Genomic DNA, 23,926 nt, shown 5'->3' on the forward strand with positions numbered 1-23,926 from the left:
AGGATTTGTGTGCTTGTCCTTTATTCTGTGTTCCAGCCTCAGAACATTAATTTCCATTGCGAGCAATGACCGTTACGAAACTGTCGTCTACGGACGTCTCGCTCGTGCGCACCACAGTGTCCTTTAATCCGTAAAGGTCGAACCTCTCAAAGGATTCTTTCTCAACTCCCATCAGCACGTTCTAAAACCAATGCTGCACATTTGCAAAGGCGCATTGCGTTGTAGGGCAGTATTGAGCACACTTCTGTGCGATCCGGCCGCACTTACTTGAGACCCCCTCGCCGATGTCTCTACATTAGTTCCCGTGATGCAATGCGAGAAAAGGCATGGCGACTACAACTTTATTTTTCTCGTACGAAAACGCTCGAACCGCGATTTTAATAACATCGTGGGAAATTCTGGGTACTTTTCGATCCGTTAACTCTCTATCGCTTTGCCGTATGAAAGTGGTTTCCGGGATTTTTTTCCTCCCCAATGCTACACATGTAGAGATCTTACCCTTCTAAGTTATCTTTCTTCACGTGCCTATCTCTAAGCTCTCCGTGCCAGCGTCATTTCGTGGATTTTCCCATAGAGCGTGCGCATTATATTTCTAATCTTCAACATGAAACCTTACACATAATTTCGGTACGTTCAAAAAAAAGTTAAAATTGGTTTTTCCACACGCGTTAGTATACTTGTTTTTCTTTTTTCTGTATTTATCGTACATAGTCTGTCATACAAATCCAGATAACATTATTAGGCCTATCACTCGTGCAGTGTACCAGTTTTATGCGAGAATAGTTGCGTATACATACCGTCTGCGAAAACAGGGAGGTTCACCTCACGCCTCATAGGATCAAGAATGTCTTACATTTTGTCGCGTATTCTTGGAGATGCACTTAGTTCATTTGAGCCAAGCTTGGCTGTGTCTATTTAGCCCCCTGCTATTACCACAAGGACGCTGAGCATATTCTACTCATTTGTGATTAATAGCCCGACACTTATCGCGTCTGTGAAGCAACATTAGCTCGTCTAGATGTGCGCCTTTTTTTTTTTTTTTGTCTGGTGTATAAATACCGATTCTAAACGGAGGCAAACGTGTTTTCTAAACGGATTCTAAACGGAGGCAAGCGGAATTTTGCGTTCGTGGTCTATTATACAGTTTTTTTGTGTGTTGTTGTTGTAGCGCTATAGTGCCAATTTGGCAGAAGGGTTGTGTGGCCATGCGGACAGCGTATGCAACTACTGTACGACTAATTAGGTAGAATAAAAAATAATTAATTAACTTATTAAACCAGATGTTTCCTGGGAAATGCGAGATGGCAAAATTGGAGCCAGTCATTATTCGAACCGATCGTCCTTATTAATCACTCTGAGAAGCAAACGTACCTTGAGATATAAGTTGCCAAATTTCGCTATGCAAATGAGCCGAAACCAGAAGTACGCCCTGGATGACATGGGCGTGCACAGTGTCTTGATTCTCGCCTTCGTCTCCTACATCTTGCTCACACGCTACTGCTTTATCTACATCCCCCTTCCACACACACACACAGAGAAACAAAAGTTTAGCTGTATTGTGCCGCCACCGAAATTCGGAAACCGTGTCGGCCTCTTTGTTTGCCGGGTGCTTTTCCTGATGTGAGCTTCAGGTGCATCTTGTGCTGTCGCTTGTGTCGTGTTTGCGGCTGCTCTCAGACTCTCCGCTGTTCTCCTGAGCTGTTGTTCTCCTGGTGTAAACACCGCATGAGAGCGTGGTGCCAAACCTGGGCCGGCTACGACAGCTGGAGACCTTGTTTTACTTCTTGTGTTCGAACCGTTTTCTATGTCGCGCAGTTTCTTGGCACCTCGGTCGTACAGTGTGCTTTTTGTCGCTTTCTAATATGCTGGAGCCTTTGAGTTACGGCTTCAGGATTGATGACTGCAGGTCGGTAGTGCCTTGTGTGAACCGGTAGGAGAATTTTTGTTTGTCGGCTCATCAGTCCTTGTGCTGGAGATTTCAGGACAGTGTCTCTCGGAGTGCCATTCCAGAAGTGCGTTGTAGAACTCTTCTTTCGTGGAACTTTTCCGTAGCAGCTGTTTGGCTTGGCGTACTGTTCTTTCCCCCATTCCACTTGATCTAGGATGGTATGGACTAGATGTAACATGTTCGATTCCACTGTTTCGCAAGGATTCGTTGAATTCTACGTTATTCAACCGGGGCGGGGGGCGTTGTCACTCATCAGGCGTGTGGGTAACCCATGTGTTGCAAAGACTTTCGCGCAGAACTGCTTTACTTTTGACGCGGTCGTCTTTTCTTGGTCTTCAAAATAGAATGAGTCGAAGTCGAGAATGATTGCATACTTGTCATGAGTGAGTGCCAGGAGACCAACAGGGCTCCTGGGTGAACCCTGAACATTCATCATCATTCGCCATCTTCTCCCCCTCAAGCAATGGGATAGGGCGAAACATCCCACAGCCCTCAGCGGCGAAACATCCCACCACATCATCACTATTTATTTGTTGTTGTTGTTGCCAGGAGAGAGTGCGGGTTCGTGGGTCAGCGGCATCGATGGTGCATCAAGGCGGCAGAGAACGTGATAGATCCTCGAGAATATATTCGGCTGCAGACGTGAGGGATCTTGGCTCTTGGACAGGCTGCCACCACCGCGGACATCTTTAACGTCACCCGCTTCACACCATTTTGACCACTTCAACATACATCCAGGCATCCTTTCAACCGCTAAGCCCCAACGTTTCAAGCCTTGGTATTCCGATTTCAAGTTTGCATTCTATACATCATCTCCCGAATGCAGGATTTCGCTTGATTATCACCTGGGTTCATCTGCATCTAATGCGTTCCTCCACTCACTGGTATTAAACCGTTTCATGATTGTTTCTCTGTCCCTGTTCCTGATAGTGTCACGCTGGTACCTCGTCCCAACTTTCAGTGATGATCGCTTTGACCGACCACCTTATACAATAACATCACCATGCTCTTTGCCGCCATGGGCAAATAGGTCAATGCCAACTAATTCCCATGGCAAATGTGGGATGTCTTCACTCAGAAGCGTTTTTCGGATTATGCTTTTGACATTGTGTCACAAACTTGCTCTGTCTGTTGACATACCTGGCCAAAATACCGTGTCTCTTGCCATGTTTTGTTTTTCATCCTGTCTTTGCCCACATGTGCTGCGTGGAGCAGGTTTAGGATGGTACTTCTTAACTTGAGCGGCACAGTGATTCCGTTTGAACGCAGGACTACATATGTCATCTTCCATGTGTATCTCCTCCTGGTACGACAAGAATGCCTTTACCATTCGATGAACGTCGTTTTTCTGTTTTGCCCACGAGGGTTTCTGCGTATTTTTTGTAGCACTTGCAGTTGTTCATTCGTTCTTCTTGCATCTCTTATTGCATTCAATCTCCCCTCTGAAATTGGAATGAGCTGCAATTCATTCGTACAGATATTTCTTTTTTGTTCTAGGAACACTTTGTCACTTGGAAGTCTTGAGAGCGTGTCCGACAAGACTTGCTCTTCACCAGGTTTGTATTTGACTTCGGGCGGGTATGCTTGCAGCATCAATCTCATTCTCTGAAGTCGCAACGGACACTGATGAAGTGGTTTTGCAATGATGTTCTGTAGCTGCCTGTGGAGTGTTTTCACTACTACTGTCGGTTGCCCATATATGTATAGTGATGGTACTTATTGCGACCGCGTACAATGGCGAACATTTCTTCTTCAGTTTGTGCCTAGTTCTGCTGGAACACTGTCAGGGTCCGCGACGAATAGGCCACAGGTTGAGCTTCCTGCATAAGAACTGCACACAGTCCAAACTGACTCGCATCCTGTGATAAGATGATTTGCTTTCCAAGTGTGTAGTAACCGCTATATATCTACACGCACTGCTCGAGCGCATAAACGACGCGACCTTCGCCAACACGACCTACAAACAAAAGTCTGGTTGCTTGAGCGACGTGACGTAGCAATTGAGGTCCGCCAATCACGACGTTACTTTCAGCGGCCGTACCTATGGGAATGAGCCGACATCAACCGCACGGACAGCAAGTGGAAGCCACCCACAGAAAGCCTGTGTGTCAAAATCGACTGCGGGGATTGGTTGACGTCTTCGCTGGGTGCTGCGGTTGGCGGACTTATTATCGCCTACTCCAATCAGCTCCCTCGGCCCAAAGCACGTGACCCTCTCAAGAGAAATATGCCTCTCGCTTTTTCGGCACTCTAGTAGTGCGTAGTTCCGGTCTCGACTGACTTGTATAGGAAAATTTGGCAATTTCTATCTCATTCTGCTAATTCTGCTGTCTCGCAGTTCCCAGAAAACCTCTCATTAATCAGTTAATGAATTGTAGCTAATTAGTCGTCCAGTAGTTACAAACGCTTTTCGACAGGACGTCTGCCCTGCCGCATAACCCGTCTGCACAAATGGCATCTTTGCTGCTCTCACGCCTTATATTTATAGAAAATATGTAACGAATTTTAAAAAAAGGCGCCCTATACGAACTCAATTCCCAATTGAACTCAGCCTTTTATTGTTCAGGTGCCCATAAACGACCTAGACGAAAGAATGGAATGTGTAGTGAGTGAGCAAACTTATGACCATTTTCATGCGCATTGATGAATTGTTCATGCACATTGATGAACATTGTTCCAGCCTCAGAACATCATTTTCTCTCTTGTTCATGCACATTCCTCGCCTGTTGTGAGATCGTCAAAGATAATTAATAATTGGGTGTTTACGTCGCGAGACAACTGAGATCATGAGCGACGCCACAGCGGTCGGTCTGTGGATTGCTAGATCCTCAAAGAAAGCCGACGAGTGTATGTTTATACTATATATGCCATATATACATATATAAGCCATGTTAGAATCCTGGCATCAGCGCCTTTTTTTCAGAGTTGTTTGATTGAATGGATGTTTGTGGCTGTCTTTTCATTAAGCGTATGCGGACTCTTGACGAGCATGTCCTTCATCGTTGGTTAGCTCTATTTCAACTCTCATCAGCTTATTTTCCATGTATTTCTTTTGTGTGTCTCGTACTTGCTGTATAGCACGTGCACCACGGTAACCAGTCCAGACCACGTCGCAACGAACGTTAAGCTCGTTACTAATCTTGTCCCAATCATCATCAGCATTAGCTGATCACTACCTATTCCCAGTACAAGTGATTACGCTCGTTAATTATCCGCGTTGATCTAATCCGGCGCGAAGAAAGTCGGGGACACGTCTTAACGTTCCAGACGTTCCGTCTAACTTATCTTACTTACTTACTTATTTTGTGCCCCTTTAATGTTGCATCCAAATCAACCTTTAGTTAAACAATAAAGGTTCCACATCGTAACCCACTGCTTCTTTCACACCATCATATATGCAACGAGTCGTAACCTGTCGAAATTACGCATCCATTTCATATATTCACGGACTGCACCAACTTCACGCGCGCCACTTTTACCGCAGATATTCAAAAACGACATCGCAATAACGCGTATAGCGGTAATAACTCAAAAAAAGTACTGCCGTATCCAACTCCAAGGGGGCGGAGCGAGATCATTTCCAATTTTAAACGCTCCGAACTTAACGGAGCAGTAACTGATACGAGGTTCTTGAGTTAAGCGAGAAACTTTAGGGCTCACGACTCCCCATTGGAACATTACGCCTCTGGAATTTACGATGCGCTTCCCATCAGCGCAGTTTGTCTCTCCGTTTGTCACTGCGATTCTCGTAATTCGACGAAGAGACGAATACATTCTCTCCATCGAAACAATTCCGCCATTTGTTCTCTCGGAATTTGTCGGGACTTTTTTTTTACTTCGATACCGTTAGCCTGTATTGATACTGGGCTCGTTTTCTCTCTATTTATTTATATACTTTGAATGATAATGACACTTTGGGAGAAGATTATATTGTTGACAGTGATGGGGGGGCCAGTATAGTTCACTGCATGTAGTTAAACTACCCGATCGTAGTTAAAAAGTAGTTATGAACTAATTGCAGAAATGTAGTGGCAACTACTAGTTAAGCTACAATTTAGTAGTGAACTACAGTAGTTAGGTTACTGCAGGCGCCAATTACTTCCGATTTTGCCGCAACCTTTACGGCACGATTGTGCTTCCGAGTTTTACCTTGAGCCACTTCTTTGATGAGAACGGAAGTGCGAAACAATTGTGCCGTGCATGTGTACTAAGTCTTCACTTTTATCCCTGCTCGTGATTCAAATTTAGGTGTCCAAGAACACTATAGAATGGGATTGATGTTTATGGACAACGTAAGGTAGTTATAGATGTAGCTAAAATACATTGCAGTGGTTAAGGAAGTAGTTTTTACTACCTCCCCTGAAAAATAGTTGAACTACTAGTTAAACTACTCCATCGCGAAGTAGTTATAGTTAAACTACTGTAGAAGTAGTTATAGTGGCCATCACTGATTGTTGGTGGATGGTATGACTTGCCTGAGCTGGAGGAGGTGAAGGGGGGACACAGACACAAAACACAACTAGACAGGACAGGACTCAAACTCATTGCTGGTTTCAGTCTTGTCCGGTCTACTTGTGTTTTGTGTCTGTGTCCCCACCACAGCCTCAAGCTCAAGGAAATGATACTTGCGTTTTAATGCTTTGTTCATCATTATATGGTGGTTTGGGGAAATGTATTATTTCACATTGCTCCACACTAGACACTACACGCGCACAAAACGCGCAACTAAAGGTGGCAAAACGTACAGATTGAACGAATAATTATTCGTACAGTTTAGCCTATATGTACACTTCCATACAGAACAATGATGTGTTTACGAATGCACGGTTAAATCTACAGTGAAATCTTGTTCTCTTACGCAACAAAAGCAAGGTTTGTAGTTTAGAACCCACATGAGTAGTGCTCTATATTGTGTTACTTATATTTTTATCATAAATTTACGCAGGTAGAAAATTGTATAATGTATGCGTAGCTATAGGGTGGTACTCTCGTGGTTGTGGCTCCTCCATCATGGACACAAATAGCTGAGCGCGTGATATTCATACGTAGCTGTGAATAAAACTGTGCGGTGAGAAAGGTAGTGTGGCACTTTTCCTTTTACTTCGTAGTGTATAGTACGACACTTGGGCAATGAGGGAAAAAAAAATACACAGTCCAGTCTGGTAGTAGGGAGAACACAATAAGTCCAGGGAGTGAAGCACTCTTTTGGAATAAAACTTTAATATTGGCAAGCTTTCCTGCAGAACCTACTCTTCATCATGTGAAGACACGAATAACGTATACAGCAAAACTTGAACAAACTCGAATAAATGTTACGCCTGTTGCTCACTATAAATTTCCAATATTCGTCATATATAACGCAACATACGACTTCATACCCCGGGGATATTTCAAAAGATATGTGCAGGTAAGCTCCTTTGTGAATATTTAATGGGAGATGAAACGTGCTCGACGTATATTGAGGGATACGCGTAAGTAAAGCGTCTGCATGAAGGATGGAAAACTCCTGAATGATTTGTAGCATCACTGTCATTTTTGTCGTGTAACGTAAAGCATTAACTGGAACCATTCCGGTACAGATTTTTATCAAGCTGGGCACCGAGGAATATAAAACTCATAAATTGCACAGTTCCGCGATGGCCTCCGCAGAGAATGTAAGTACTAAATATTTAAACGTCTAAGAATAATTTAAGGAGCCGTTCAAAGCAAAGAAATCATTGTGTTTTTGCTCGGATACAGCACTAAGTTAAAAGACATTTGAACGCGGCCACACGCTCGCTGTACACATCACATCACACTGACAACATACAAGTGGAGCTGGAAAGGCAGCAGCTCCAGCAGGTGGAAAATGACTGCGTTGACCCGTAAACAGGCACGAATACCACCTTCTGAACATGTTCGTCCTCTAATTAGTAGTCAGCCTTCATGGGGTCAGCAGCTCTGAGGGGTATTCGGACGGTTTTAGGTTCGATTCCCACTATAGACACTAGGGGCCCTGCGTACTTGAATTGTAGCGGAACTGGGAGCCATGAATCTACAGACATATATGCTCGTACTTACTGTGCCTCGTTTGTCTTGTTACCTGGAAACTTATTAAACGTGATCATAACACGTGCAAGTACATTTCACGGCACTATTACTTACGACACGTCGTTGAAATTAGTTGAAATAATTGTTGAAATCATTAGTCGTTGAAAAAGCCAGACAGCGGTGGCAATCTTTGTGGTCCGTTGTCCAGCACTGTGCCACGCAAAAACGAAAGGAGAAGGCCGCAAAAAAGAAAGGAAGGACCAAATTGCTGCTCGCATTACTCACGTGCATTGTTCTCCTTTTTCATTACCGCCACCTCACGTTTGTTTAGCGCGGACAGGGTTTCATTACGCGACATATTGCTTATCGTATGTCGAACGAGGTTGCTGCATAATTTTGCCATCGTTCAGATGGCCCTGGACAAAGGATGGCAGCCTGCCGCGGCGAGTGTAATTAGAACACCATCAAAGCTGACGTCTTTTCTCTTCTTTTTCTTGTTTCCTCTGCCCATAACATCATAACCGAAACTTCGAAAGCTCGTCTATCTAAGCCGTATGACAGCCGACGCAAAAGTGTCGTCCGCGATGTTGTTTCTCTTCCTTCTTTCCTGGGTACAAAATGAATTCTAACGCTTACACTATGAGAGCAAAGAATCTAGCGAAGGCCAGTTTCGAGGCTGTTTTTTTTTTTTTTTTTTTTTTTATGCTGGGAAATCGTTTCTTTATGTATTACATCTGGGGGTTTTGGGATGCTCTTTATATCCTGCGGGGCTCGAGATATTTGCTTTCGGGTTTTCGAAGCGGTTGACAGTGATTGCTGACTGCTTTTAAGGGCACCATTATCTGGTATCTATCCTCCACCGGCCATGCGTGTCTCGTCAGCTTTGTCAAGCGAACACTGAAAGGCTTTGGGATGGAGCTTATGCCATAAAACTTTTGTCACGCAGTTTCTGTTGCGTCGCGTGTTTGACGCGCGCCCTTCAGAGAGCCAAGTCTGCAAATATTTGGGATGCGAATTAACGCGTGTACCTGTACTGTGTGCCCAGGTACACTGCCATTAGTCGGTGTGCGTCTGATAGACGCGCTTGTGGTAAACGTAGTTGTTAATGATAACGCACTTGTTGATGCAGCACAGTTGCCTATGAAGTCGGCCAAGGAGGCACTGTCCCCCCCCCCCTGCGGAAGTCGTGACGTTGCCCGCCTAAGCGTCGCCTACTACGGCAGTCAGTTCTATCATCATCATCACCACCACCGCTTGACAAAGCTTTGGTAGCTGGGAGACCTTCCATGGGATTCTTTTATCTTGATTGGGCGGTATTTCCTGTGGGTGCAGCGCGTCGAATGCGAGTTTGCAACGATCCCCCGATTGGGCCCTGGCCCGTTTATTTATTTATTTAGATACTTATTTTTTTCTCGAAGCTCTACAGACCGGGTGTGATTTTTTTACAGTTCCCAGTGGTTTTTACAGTTTCTCAGTTTGATGCACAAAGGTCCTTCTGACTATTACGTCGTAGGTTCTGCTTAACCCGCATGTGGTTTTACGGTTTCTCTCCACCTCTCTCTTTTTTCTCTATATCCTTGGTTGACAAGAGACGTATACACGTCTACTACTTCTCCAGTGCGTGGATAGTTTTCGCTTTTGTTTCTTTCGCTCCGCCCTTAGTAACAGTCATGTACCGGGTGCTTCACGAAACTCCCCTGGCCGAATTAATTCGTAAACAGGTGGCGCTATCGAAAAGTTTTATTTTCAGTGAGCATCCCCGAGACATGGGCCAAGAACTGAGCAGTGAGCGGCGCATTTGCATATAAGTTCATTAATTAAATAAAACTCCTAACTTTTAAATTTTACTTCGGGCGCTTTCTGGACTCCTGTTCTACCGATTGAAACCTTCAGCGAAAAACGCAAATGTGTATACAGATGCGATGCACCTGCTTAGCGTGTTTAGGGTTGTACATGATGCACTTGTACATTACTCATCATCATGTCACTCTTTTATTACCCACTTCCTTTCTCGACGCCTCTGATTACGTTAATATATTTCACACTCTGTCATAACGCGTTCCTAGTGTATGTCTACATGCACTAATACTGTTTATTAAAGGTGTCTTTTAAAAAGCAAACTGGTAGCTCTGGTAAACTACGCGCCTATTATTTTAAGCCAACTTGGATTATAAGAATCTAGCAAAAGTGCTTGCAAGTCGCCTACAAGAGGTTGTGTCTTTCATCGTTGGCAATCCCCTCATCCCATTGTTCATTGTTGGACACCGCCAAACATATGGCCTCCCCCGTAGGTCCATCTTTACTAACGTGCACTGTGCACGATGCCCACTCGTGTGTGGCCAGCAACGACGAGCTATTTAGGCACCCTCTCCCCCACCCCGCCGTAGACCTTCAGAAGGCCTTTGACGAGGATAACCATGACTTTCTCTTTCTGATTTCGCAGCGTGTCAATATAGGCGACACGCTCTAGACATGGATTAAAATGTGTTACGCTGATGTTGCGTCCGGTCGCGTCTGCTCGTGAACGGTACGCATACAAGGCCCTTTTCAGTCACTTGCTCGGTTCGACAGGGCTGCCCAATGTCACCCATTCTTTTCTCTGCATATCTCGAACCGCTTTGTTAGGTATGTCATAGCTGATAGGCTCATGCCAGGTTTCGTCCGAGGGCCGCATACTATGCACTCCAGATCAGGCACGCTAGCGGACATCCTCTAACCCGGTGGTTCTTGCGTCGAACGTTCCGCTAAAGCAATAAAACCTTGTTCTCTTGATGCAGAAGGCGGGTCTTTCTCAACGACCCCTCTAACACTATGCTCTCCCCGACGAACTCATGCACCCTCTATGCATCTCCACCCTTCATCCTCTATCCTCCATCCATTATTTTTACTGTTTATTTATTTATTTATTTATATGTGTCTACTAACAGCCTAAAGCCTTACCAGCAGTACACAATAAAAACACACAACACAGGAATGTATTAATACAATAAAATTAAACGTTCACAGCACAATGAAAGAGCAGCTCGCATTGGCCATACTTATACAAACATCAGAGTTCACATGCGCGGCGAAGAGCTGATTGGACACTTCTCATATTACTATTAAACAAGTAAACGCAAGCAGAATTAATGTTACTTGAAATCTGTATTCGTAATGAGGAACATTTTTCTGTAGAGCTACCAAAAACATGGAACATTCGCAGCGCCCTGGTGTTGCGCTTTGGGACGGAGAGAGCTAGACTCGTAATTACACTAGTACAATCTACACGATTTTGTAGACACTTATACAAAAATATCTGATCACGGTAAACCCGTCTGCTCAAAAGGGATGGCAGTGAAATGCTGTCACTTAACCACGGAAAGCGGTACTCTACTGTGCGCACGGGTCTTTTTTGCACCTTCTCAATTTTCTCTGCATTGGTTTTTGACAGTGAATTCCAGGCCACTGACCCGAACTCCAATATAGGCAGAACAAGTGACCGGAATAAAGATATAATGCAGTTGGGATTGCTAAAAGCTTTCGTCACTCTTGCAATTGCTCCAAAAATAGAGTAAGCCTTGTTGGTAACAGCAACAGTGTGATCACCAAACGCAAGTCTGCTGTCAAACGTCACACCTAAATCGCGTACAGTAGATTCACGATGAATGTTTACAGTTTCTATACTGTAAGCATAAGTAATTGGCGATGGCTTCATTGTGTAAGTCATAACATGAGATTTCTGCGAGTTCAACACGAGGCCGTTATGGCGACACCATTTCACAAGAGAATTGATATCATCTTGGATCCTTTGACAATCTGCAGTGCTGTCTACAGAACAAATATAGTCGTGAAAAAAATTCTATAGTCGTGACGACGACCACTTTCTGCATGGCCAACAACGGCGAGCCGACCGTGCCATTACACTCCCCCCCCCCCAACACACTACCAATGCATTGGTATATGTTGACGATGTCTCGATCCTTTGTTCAAGTCGAGGGGAAATATATTGCGCTATTGCTCGCATTAGAAAGTTATGTGCCGCATCCAGTGCCAGTGCTAGCTGAACTAAAAGCACCGGCGCCTGGATTGGACAGCAGCGGGAGAAGCCTGTTAGCTTTGCGGGACTGGCCTGGACAGTAGGTCCTCCTCTCTACCTTTGTGTTCCCGTTAGCTCTGTTCGTTGTGCAGCTACTTTCTGGTCGCAGCGTACGTGCGTTGGGTCATGGAAAGCACTGGATCTCTCGGCTTTTGCAAGAGCTAGAGTTTGTAATATTCATCTGGCTCCTCGTGTGGGTACGAGTACTTCCCGCAAACTCTTCCATGTAGTCGGACACAAATCAAAAGTGTGCACAGTGTTTTTGCTACTTTCCGTTTGGAATTCCTCCTACGAGCGCACTCGACGCACCAGTCACTGGTGTCGAAATGGTGGTCTACACGTTACCCATATGTCTGCGAGGCAATTGGTGTCGCGGGTCCGTTTCCTCAAACATGCTGATAACCCGTTTCTCGCGCATTGCAGCGACACTTTTCTGAAAGACGAGCTTCTCAACATTGTGGTCTCCACAGTGTACGGCACTCCGGTGTTCATCTGGGAATTCTTCAAAAAAAAAAAAGCAATTGCTGCCTTTCATTTTCTTCTATCTTTGTTCTCCCTTGACTACATCTTTGGTTCTTCCTGTCTTCGTTTGTACTGGACTGCTGTAGATATGCTGTGCCCATTGCCCGTGTACAGAAGCCTCTGCAGAAGTCTCTGCCGTCGCTTTATTTCCAACTGCCTGCAGCTCTTTCAGCAAGAAGTCACGTACGTCTGCGCTGATACGATTCCTTTCAGCAAGCAAAACTCTTGGGCACTCTCTGATACTTCCTACATGACTGCATGCACAACGATTGGCGAAGGAGCCGTGTTTTTGGAGCGGTAGCAGTTATTTTTGTCCCGCTAATCCCAGCTCTACACATCACCACTCACCTCACATATCATAAGGAAGTTCTCGTCACTCTAAAGTAGTTGTGCATGCATCAGCAATAAAAGTGTCAACATCCACACACAACAGCTACCGCTGAAATTCGCGTCACACAATCGTAACCGTCCCGTAATTTTTCCATAACTATCTGTGTCTCTGTATGCAACTCAACTTCAACTCAACTGTTTCTTCTTCCTTTTTTTTTTGTTTGTTTCTCTTTGTTTTGGGGAGTAGCGAGCCTCCACCATGGCTAACCTTTACCTTACATTTTTTATCATTAAACATATCCCCCCCTGTTCTCCTCCTCCTCCTTTTTTTCTCTGTTCAAATAAATATATATTCCCTCCCCTCTACCCTGTTCTCTGTAGGTTGCCAAAGTAAGTGTTGGTCTGTAAGATCGCCAAAGGGGGCAGGGAGCTCCACAGTGCCCTGCATTTACGTCACATTAGACACATGGAACCACGGCATCGCGGCCATAAGTACTTATTGCGCACTTTATTTAGCAGTCTGCAATTGATACGCCTTTTTCCCGCAGTCACGCGGAACTTGCGATATCGATAAGAAAGGAATCTGTTAAGGCGCGTTCCCATTGCCGGGCGGGATCCCGGAACGGCGCCCGCAACGGCAGAACCTTCACTCGGAGGTCGCCGGAGGCCCGTTCTCTAGCGCCGTCCAAGCACGTGCTCCGTGCGCGACTGACGACGGCGGACGGCAGCGACCAACCAATCAAAGCGAAGAACAAGACTGGGGTCCGTACCAAGCGACTGCCTCGTAACGTGCGTGTTGAAGTCTCACTTCCCTCGTCGGTCTATCTCGAGAGTTCGGCGAACCTCGATGGGGACACTCTCGCCGTTCTCCGTTCGCCGCTCCCAGCTCCGAGAGCGCACGCCCGGCAGTGGGAACGTGGCTTTATCCACCGCCTCGCTAGGCTATTGTAACCGATTAGGGTCCGTCAATAGAGAGTCTTAGTGCATCGTACGCTCTCGAGTTTGCGTGCGTAGGGCACAGCGTTAGTGGCTTGGCGCACGCGCAAAGCACGTACGGTGCACTAAATCTCGCTAATGCGGCTATGTACCATTACTATGACGTTCACACCATGTCTGCTTTTTGGTCTATGTATCTTGGTTGCTGCCCCCCCTCCCCATATCTTTGCTTTTTTTCTTTTCTTTTGGAGGCCATCCCTACAGGAAGAGCAATGTTTCGAGGAGCGAGAGCTTACTAAGCGACATACGTTTTTTACAGCTTCTTCCCTGGGACACGAGCTACCTGCCAGGTCGGCCTATGAGGTATGTCATGCTTAAATTCGCACTTGAACAGGCTATAGAATATCACTTCGTAAACACCAACCCACAACTGCGCGAGAGGGCTCTTTTAAGTCTCTCTCTCTTCCTGTTTTGTCTGTCTAAGCCACAAGCCATCGATCAACCCCACTACAAATGAAATTAGCCTTGACATCCAAACCGCGAAAGACACGCGAGTGGCGAAGCCCCAACGCCGTCTTCGCATTAATTACTTCCTCACAAACGTTTCCCTCGCATTGAAATTGCCCCCCAGGAATCGCCTTCTGCTCGCACCCGCCCTACTCTGGCACTGAGCTTATAATGAAAGAGATAATGACCTCATATTGATCGTTTCTTTCTTTTTCCCGACGAATTTCTACAACGAGAGCGCACAACGTCATAGTCTGCAACGACGCCAGGAGAGAGAAAAAAGAGAGAGAGAGAGAGAGAGAGCAACTTCGTTATTAAAGTATCGTCTTCCTTTTGTTAATGAGAAATATAATACAGAGGTAATTAGTTTGTGAATTAGTGGACGTCCATAGAAGCCGAGTTCGATAATTTGGGATTGGGATAACGAGTGGATCGATAACTTGAAGGTCGAAGGACATTGGCCACGGTGAAAATGGTATCTGGAGCTGCTTCACTGGTTTAGAGTGAAACGATGTGAAGGAGGGACATACGGTGTCCGCGTTTAATGAGTCTTGAAGACTGCAGCTGGCGGGGTTGTTAGGTCGGACGGGGAACATGACCCAGATTTGGCTTTGCGTCGTGGTGAGTTGACGTGATGTTCCGGGCTCGGTATTTTATGTTACAGCACGCGAATAGCGTGCAGCTACTGAAGTGAACTGCGCTTCTGTTAATAGACGAGCTGCTGGTGAATATATGAACCTGATCCTCGTGCATCGTGCAATGCATCCTACCGCTATGAGTCCGGTACCGGATGCATTCTAAATGTCTATAAATCATAGTGGAGTGACTGTCATCATGTCATCACTGACATCATCAAGCTTTCATGTGAAGGCTTGAATATTTTCGATGCGGTGCGAACTGAGTGCGAAGTAGTGGTTTTCAAACAACGACGGCGTGGGGTCTCACAGAGGAGTTGTTGACAATATTCCACTCGGAAAGCATAGAAAGACAAAAGTAGATTTTTTTTGTTTTTTTGATTGGGTGTTAGCGCCGCGAAGCAACTGTGGCTATGAGCGACGTACAGATGTGGACAGACGGAGAGAGGATAGCAGGAAGGAGTGGGGGACAGGGGGGTTAGTATGCGTCCTGGGCCGACTTCAGGGGGAACTGTGCCGACATTCGTCTGGAAAGTCTTCGGAAAACCCAGGGAAAACCTCAGACAGCACAGCCGGCGGTAGGATTCGAACCCACCACCTCCCAGTCTTCAGCACGACCTTGGTTACCACCAACGAGCGGACGCCTTAGCCCACTCGGCCATGCCGCTGGTACAAAAGTAGATGCACACAAACAAATATCCCCGACGCACTCGCTTTTATAATGAATATTTACGGCATGCGATTGGCGATTAACGCTACATTCTTAAAAAAAAGGGGTGTACTTTAACTCCTTTCCTTGCCACATATATAACACCCTTTTGGAGAGTACGATTACTCCCAAAACGAAAACTCCCAAAACACCTTCTGCCTGACGGAGAGTAATATTACTCTCCAGTAGGGAGAAAGGTGTTATGCTACTCCCTTGAGGGAGTGAGGAGACGCGCTTTTGAGAGTAATTGTACTCTCCAAAAGGGTGTTATATATGTGGCAACGAAAGGAGTTAAAGTACACCCTTTTTTTAAGAGTGGTGGGATTAAGGTGGTGGGTTCGAATCCTGTCACCGCCTGGTGCTATCTGAGGTTTTCCCTGGGTTTTCCGGCATACTTTCCAGACGAATGTCGGCGCACTTCCCCTTGAAGTCAGCCCAGGACGCATATCAACCCCTCTGTATCCCCCTCCTTCTTGCTGTCTCCTCTCCACCTGTCCACGTGTGTACGCCGCTTATAGTCACAGTTGCTTCGCGGCGCTAAGACTGAATTAAAAAAAAAAGAAAAAAAAAACGTGACCATCAGACGCAACCCACTCAAATGTTGCCTATCCGCGCACTGCTGACGATGACCCAATAAGCCCGAAAGAGTCGCCTTATCGCAAATCGTATGCGACTCTGTGGTCACGATGTAGATACATCGAATTTCTACCGCAAAATACAACGAATGTCTGTGCACAGCTTCTTTCTTCTTTTTTTTTTCTCCGTTTGCTTTTAGTTCAGCGCTTTTAGGGTTCCAAAGCTTCTCTAAACGAGCAAACGAGCACCTGATCGCAAAAACCTTTACGGCCGTGACATTTGCTCAAACAGCCTGAGGTGGTGAAGGAAAACCTGCAGTTTGTCCGACTCATTCAAAATGGAATGTTAACGTTAGCTTCTGTGACGGGCCATTCACCGGCCCCCAAGATGCAGGCTCAAATGGCAACACGACATAGCCCACTCCCTTCTCTCGGATGCACACCACCCTCCCTCTCTGGAAATTCCTCCGCCACTATACCGCTCCCCGTTACTGCACTCTTCCACCGCATGAGGTCAACGTTGTATTTACACCTGCCTTTAAACACAGTCTCGGCTCCACCTCGTCTTCCCTCTGCCCCCCACTTGTAAAGTGCACGGCGACCTCTGTCACCTGGCTTGTGGCCAGTATCACCACGAGCGTGCACTGATGGAAGTTTCTATGCAACGTACTGACAAACGGCCGTTCAACCTCGCGAACGACCGTGGACTTCGCGGACCGTGGTTGAACGTTTCCCACTAGATGCAAGGCCCTCGTCTTCTTGCGGAGTACCTGCGCTCCACCGGTCTGGTGATGGATCTCTGAAAGTGCTCCCCCCCATCATCATCCCCTCATCCGTTCCCAGTGTGCAATAGGGCAGTTTACCGCCTCAGCGGCTGTGAATCCCCTACCTCATCATTATCCAATGTGTGTGTGTGTGTGTGTGTCACAGGGATAAAGAGATTGTGTATGCCTGTGTCACGGTCTCTGGCTTCCTCTTACACCAATGCATGCGCCTACAACATTTCTTGTTGCTCCTCCTCCTTGCTTGTTGCTCCTTGACTACTCTTGTTGGTAATATGTGGTTCCATACCCGTCTGCAGCGCAATGGATCATGTATAGCGATTCAAAGGCTGGACTACAAATAGTAATATTATTCCTGCGTAATGAGTGTATGGTACCCGTAGTCCACGATATTCTGACAGTGTACATGCAACCCAGGGATGCTGGCCATGACATCATGCTTCAGTGGATTCCTGGACACGCAGGCATACGGGGGAATGCAGCGGCGGATGAAGTAGCGGATCTAGCACATCTGTCCTCATCAAACCATCTGGCGCCGTACTCCAAAGCCGATGTGCAAGATATATTGAGGTCTCTTACACAGACTATGACTAGGCAGCAATTGCTACAAGTTGACGCGAATTCCTCGTTGCTCCATCAAGTTGACCCGGATCTGAAATTTAGAGTTCCGTCTACGTTACCTCGGTCTGTCCAGACGCTCTTGCATAGGTTGCGTCTGAACGTGCCATATGGGCGCCAATTCCTCCATAAAATTGGGAAGACAGATTCAGCGAACTGTACGCTTTGTGCAACCGTGGAAGACATTGAGCACATTCTCGTGCACTGCTCTAGGTACGCAACTCAAAGGGCTACCATGAAATCTGCTCTCGACCGACTGGACAACCGCACCTTTGACCTCGTAAAAGTGCTTGGTCCTTGGCCATCTGACAAGAGGGATGCTGCCTTGTCAGCGCTTGTGACATTTATTCAGAGGTGTGCGTTGGAGTCAGTCTATGATGACCATGTAATTCACTGTGCGGTAATTCACTACGTGAACCGGTGATTTTGGATTTTGACCTTTGACCGATAGTTATCGCGAAAGTGGGGGTGGGGCGGATCTCTTTCGTATTTAATTTAATTTTCATGGGGGGGGGGGGTTGTTTATGGGAGTAGCTGAACTTGTCATGTGACGAATTCAACCTCTCCCTAGTATTTTCAACATCAACATCAACATTGTTGATCACTCTGCGACGGGAGGAACCCGCCTGCATATGATGTTTTTATTCTATATACTTTTCACGAAAACTATAAGGGCAGCATAAATGCTTTCTTTGCAACTGGGTGATACGGCCGTGGAGACATTATTTTCTATAAAGGGAAGCTATGACTGCCGGACTACTAATTAAAGAAAGTTCATTTCTCAAGTCTTTAACTGCAGGTTTTCGGGCAAATGTGAAATGGCAGTATTGGAGGCAATCATTGCTTTGGGCCAACGTATTTTTTCTTTTTAAATACAGAAAATATCAATTTTTCGCTGTGGAATTCAGCAGATACCACAAGCCACGTGCTCTATACCAAATCCACGCGCAGGATGAACAACCTTCATCCGCGTCGGCGGTTTATCGGGCCTGCTAAGCGGCTTATCGGATCAGCGGATAAACGCCTACTGCAGTTACATTAGTCGTCCCACAGTACCTGGCACTCAAACGTGGAATGAGCGATGTCCTAGCGGCGCCAGGACAAACGCTCTAGCGCTGTAACGCTAGGAGCGCCGCTAGACGCTGTCCTTGCTTATTTCGGTTCCTCAGCCTTATAGCTTTTCTCAAAGTGCATGCTCGTTTCATTTTCACATTGACCCTAAAACTTGTAATTAAAAAGGCGATTCAGCCACAGTTACTACGCGGCGCTAGGACTGGATGAAAAATTGAAAAGGTGATTTGTGAATTTCAGTTAAGTGGCCATCTGGTAGTCATACACTTGACCGTATAACCCACAGACAAACTTGGCATCCGTGCTGTTTTTACAGGTTGAAAAAGAAAGTGTACATCTATAAAAAAAACAAACACCCTGTTTATAGGCATCAATACGCGCTTTCGCATAATAACTGCTGTGTTACTCATCACAAGCTATCCAAACACGTTCGGTTTTCTTGAGCCCCTTTCTGATGCTCTTGATTCCAGTGTTACTAAGACTGCAATCGTCAATGCGGGGTAAACCCACCAGCAGTGGTGCGTTTACGAGCAAACATGACCACGGTACGATTATTTTCCCGATACCCTCGTATGCTGCGGTGGAGTGGAATGCCTTGAAAACGTAATCGCACCGCCTTACATCTCCTGTTCGATCGATAAGCAGAGCCCAGTTCTCTTAGTTGATATATCGATGCGATTCCTTCATAAAGCACACGTTCCATTACAGCCGCCTACACTATATATACTACCATTAGAGCGCAAACAATCGTTTTCCGCTGATTCCGTTTCCGCAGCGCCAGCACGGTCCTATCGCAGCTGCACCCATTTCAATCGTGTTTGTCTGGACTCGTATTTCTTCCGCAACGCTTCTCATGTACTCCTCATGTTTGTGCGTGAGTGCGCTCGCGCTCGCAATGTACGCTGCGTGCGGGACCTGTATCAAATCGTACGGAAAAGGAATGCTGTCCAAGTAGCAGTTCCAGCCTTTGGAACATTCGATGTTGAAAGCTACAGAAAAAAGCGAAATTACGTGGAACGTCAACGACAGCAACAACAACAAATACGCTGGTGATGATGATGAATGGAGAAATTCGACACCTCAGGACGCCAGCGGCAGAAGCTTTGCGTTCTTTTACTGTGCCGTCAATGTAATGTTATTGTGTTTGTATGAGGTATTGCGATATATGAGATTAGGTATACCTTTGTTAATGCTATAGTATAAGACATTAATTGGTTTTCTTTATCTTCATTTATACTTAAGAAATATAATTACGTATTTATAATATTATTAGTTTGTGCACTATTATTTATTTTATAAGTTTTATTAATTAACATATTAGGTGTACCTGTCTACGAGCTGGGATGGGCACAGCGAAAGAAGAAAATTTGCGCCAAGTGTTACCTACTTAAAACCTACAGCTCTCCATATTCTAACTCTTTTGCGCCCTGCTTTTCTTGTTGTGCTTTTGCCCTTGTTCCAGGTTTACATGCAACACATTTGACGTTTTTATAGAACAAAACATATTCGTATCACCACACAAACTAGGTCCAACAAATGTCGCAAAGAAAAGCGCACGGTATATGCGGAGAGAAGAGGAAGTGTTCCCGCCTCCTGTTTTACCTTTCTTTGCGCCGCGTTGACCTTGATGCTGGTGACAACCGACTAATCACAAAGAAGCCAAAACAAATGAAGGCGGGGAGACTTTCTCGTCTAGACGCAGATTTCGCGCGCAAGCAGGCGGAGCTTAAGCGTAATTTTTACTAATTTTTTTCGGCTATTTCTGTTGCAATACTGTGCATAGTTTTTGTTCGGTCTGCGGTTATCTGTGGAGGACATTATATTTCTGTAAAAAAAAAAATGAGGTTCGCTTGGCAATTTTCGAAGTTCAATTGAAAAAAAAAACAAATTTTCCGCAATTAAAAATTGTCCAAAGCCTTCCTCAATGGTGACAAAACTTTCTAGAAGGTAAATGCCGAAAGTCCGACAATCCTTCGGCGAGTATGTCGCCAGTTATTATTTTTTATCACCTTAGGTGAAACACCCTGTATATAGTAATGTTACATTAGCTTCGAACCATATTGTTTGTATTCATCGTTTGAATATCATTTATGCGCATCTCGCTCCCCCTCTTCTAACGCCCCACTAGGACCCTTCAAGTGTCATCGTAAATAACTAAATAACTCGCCGATGATTTCGTAATGCGATGGACGATACTTTGTCCTTTATCTCTCTTTCATCGAACTTCCTTGCAGCTTAACCGCTGTGAATGATTGTATAAGCGTAATCATTGAAGACAACATTTCCAGCTTTGCGAAGTCACTCTTTCTACATTTCTGTAATCCATCGACATCACCATCGCGGGCAAAGCCCTGCGCGGACAGCATTTAACCGACACATCTGGGGTAACGAGCTCTAGGATAAGAACTCCCTATGTGTTCACTGCACTTATCTATTTTTCTTTTCTTTTTTTTTTCTTGCCGCGTTGTCTGCCCACCTTCCTTTCTCTTCGAACAAGCCCTTATTCTGGAGAGGATAAAAGCCCGGACGTACAGAAGAATAATCTTCTTCTTCGATCCGTCAGAATTCACTCACAAACGAGTGCCCATTAAGGAGTAGCTTTGCTTCCTTCGCCTGCTCAAAAATTCAAGGTTTCATCGACTGCCATAGAAATTCTATATAGGGACCAGTTGTAGCTGTTGCTAGCAGGATTTTCGTTAGCAGATTTCGACGCAATAAAAGTTGAGTTACTCTATGCCAAAATTTGTCTCATATAAGTCGATAAGAGTCTCATATAAGTCAAATATACGCCATATAAGTCATATATATATAAGTCATATAAGTCAAGTCAAGAGTCGATATAAGTCGATAAGTCTCATATAAGTCGGTCGATAAGAGAGATAACACAGAGCATTTTGCAACACTTTTGTAATATTTTAGGGCTCATAAGGAGATTAGCATTTTTTTTTTGTGTATTGTGGATTAGCAACTGGAAATTGCTAGTCCACTAGAGCTGGCTAATCAATTGGCTTTGGGTTGAACTGCGCTCTTAGCAATCAGTATCCTATTATGTGGTTAACCTAAAGTCAGATTAAATTAGAAATCTTACTTGAAACTTTATGGCTCCTCTGAGTATTTTGCCAAAAAAAATGGAAGAACCTTTCGAATTTCCATGTAAAGAAATCCGCACCAGATGACAAATGACACAGAAATGAAGGTCAACGCCCAACAGAAAAAAAAAACGAACTCAGCTTTATCAAATTGTACAGAGTTTTCGAAAACCTTCCCAAACTAGCGAGCGTTTTCCAGCACGTACGTCACAATACAGCCCCGACAGCTCTTAACGTAATTCACTTCCCACTTACCTTGGTACGTGAGCAGTGCTCATATAGGAGTACTCTCTTCCCAAAAAAATATCCTGTCCTAACGGAAACAGATGGACGTCTCTTAAAATGAAACATGTCCGTGTCTTTATTCTCATTAGAGCGAGCTCTATCAATGCCGGTCCAGGCTGGGCAGAAGACCTCATTTTCTCGCTCAATGCATCGCAGCAACGGGTCGCCTTTTTAAGGGCATCCCGTACAGTCTGTGTCTTTCATCACGAGATGGGCAGCGATTGTGCCTCCAAAGATCCTCACAACGGGAGACGGAAAAGAAAAACGGACCGGGCTTAAAAATAACGTCCGAGAAATGTCAGCCAGAGCCGATAGCTTTGTCCGGAGACGATAATATATTTGACGCCCGCTTAGATGGCTGGAAACAACAATGGCACAAGGAGGGGCTACGCGGCCAATGCGGAAAATAAAAGCTGCAGCGTGGATCCGTCCGAGGCCAAGCAAGAAAACATTAAAGATGAGGAGGATAAGAAGGAGAGGCGGGAAAGATGAAGTGGTAGAAAGGGCGTAAGTCAGAATGATGGCTCGGGGGTTGTGGTTTGAGGATTTTCAAGATCTCCATGTGGCGGCGAAAGAAAGAAAGAGACTTTGTGTGATGGATGTTCCCTGCAAACATGTAGTTGTTGGCGCACCTGAGAAATCGGTAGAAGGAGAAAGCGAGGAGGAATGGACCGTGCGCAACTGCAGCCATGCGGGTCACTTATCGTCATGCTCATTTAATTACAAGAATAATATTTCAGTATCGTGCAAACGCTGTAGCTTTAGAGGGTCAACATTGGTGGCAATGTTTTTGGTCACACCGTTGCTGTCACGTGGCCCTATATGAATCTGTGGACGGACTTACACAAGGGTGACTCTATGAAGGTTTAAAACCGCTATAAAAATTCAGTTTCATGGCTACAACACATAAATGACACGCACACAAAACATCTTTCAAAGATGAACAAGCGAGCAGGCCAACTTTTAACCTTATTTGATCTATAAAGCTATCAGATTGATAATAATAATAACAATAATATATAACAGCTCAAATACTAGTTTTCGATATCGAAATACTAGACATAACATCACCTTGCTGCCACTTTGCTGTTGGAGGGATGTTTAGAACACAGCATCACGTGTATCCATCACGCTCATGTACTAATGGATTAATCTTTTCTTAAAATATTCAGCGGTCAGTGACCAAACAGTGGACGTCCACAGCATACGCTGTACAAAATACAAAAATAAAGAGAAACGGATCAACTCGAAGCACCATTAATTAACAAAACAGCCTCGGTTCATTGTGCCGCAATTATCGTACAGTGATCACAAACCTTTCAGACTTTGAAGAATGATTCGGTCGCTGGACACCATGTGCCCTCTTGTTACTCAGTACCCGTCTTGCACATGAGCCCAACAATTCTCAACAAACCCGTGGGTTTTCTTTACTCTAAGCCGTGCACTTCATAGACCGAGAATAATAGCGTTGCACGTGACAAACCTCATGCCTTATGTGTGTCCACAGGGGCGGCATCCATTGTATTGCTCCGTAGACGAAAGCGTGCTGGGCGAACGCAATGCATCCTGGACAGGTCGTGGTCGCGCGTCACAGCAAACGTCAAGGCACACGTGACCTTAAAGATGGCGGCGTCCGTGATCGGAGGCCAAACCGTTTGTAAACAATGTGGTTGTTGTCTCTGCGGATGTCTTTGGACCACGGTAATTATTTTTATCCAATAATCTCGCAGTAAAACGCGCAGTTTTGCACATGGGGCATCACACTGTTGACGCCTTTCAAAGATGTGGTGACAACCGCGCGTTACGATTCACTG

General features: G+C 45.3%; 1 protein-coding gene across 2 annotated transcripts in view; it reads left to right on the top strand.

Moving 5' to 3' along the window:
* Positions 1-23,926, top strand: part of LOC135393817 (nucleobindin-2-like) — a 420,933-nt gene that overhangs the window by 312,948 nt on the left and 84,059 nt on the right. For both annotated transcript variants that reach the window (XM_064624097.1, XM_064624096.1), the window contains one exon: positions 14,161-14,204. In XM_064624097.1, the coding sequence (XP_064480167.1) occupies positions 14,161-14,204 (44 nt within the window). The remainder of the gene's footprint in view (positions 1-14,160; positions 14,205-23,926) is intronic.

Source organism: Ornithodoros turicata, chromosome 5, assembly GCF_037126465.1.
Source record: "Ornithodoros turicata isolate Travis chromosome 5, ASM3712646v1, whole genome shotgun sequence".
In the NCBI taxonomy this organism is placed as follows: domain Eukaryota; kingdom Metazoa; phylum Arthropoda; class Arachnida; order Ixodida; family Argasidae; genus Ornithodoros; species Ornithodoros turicata.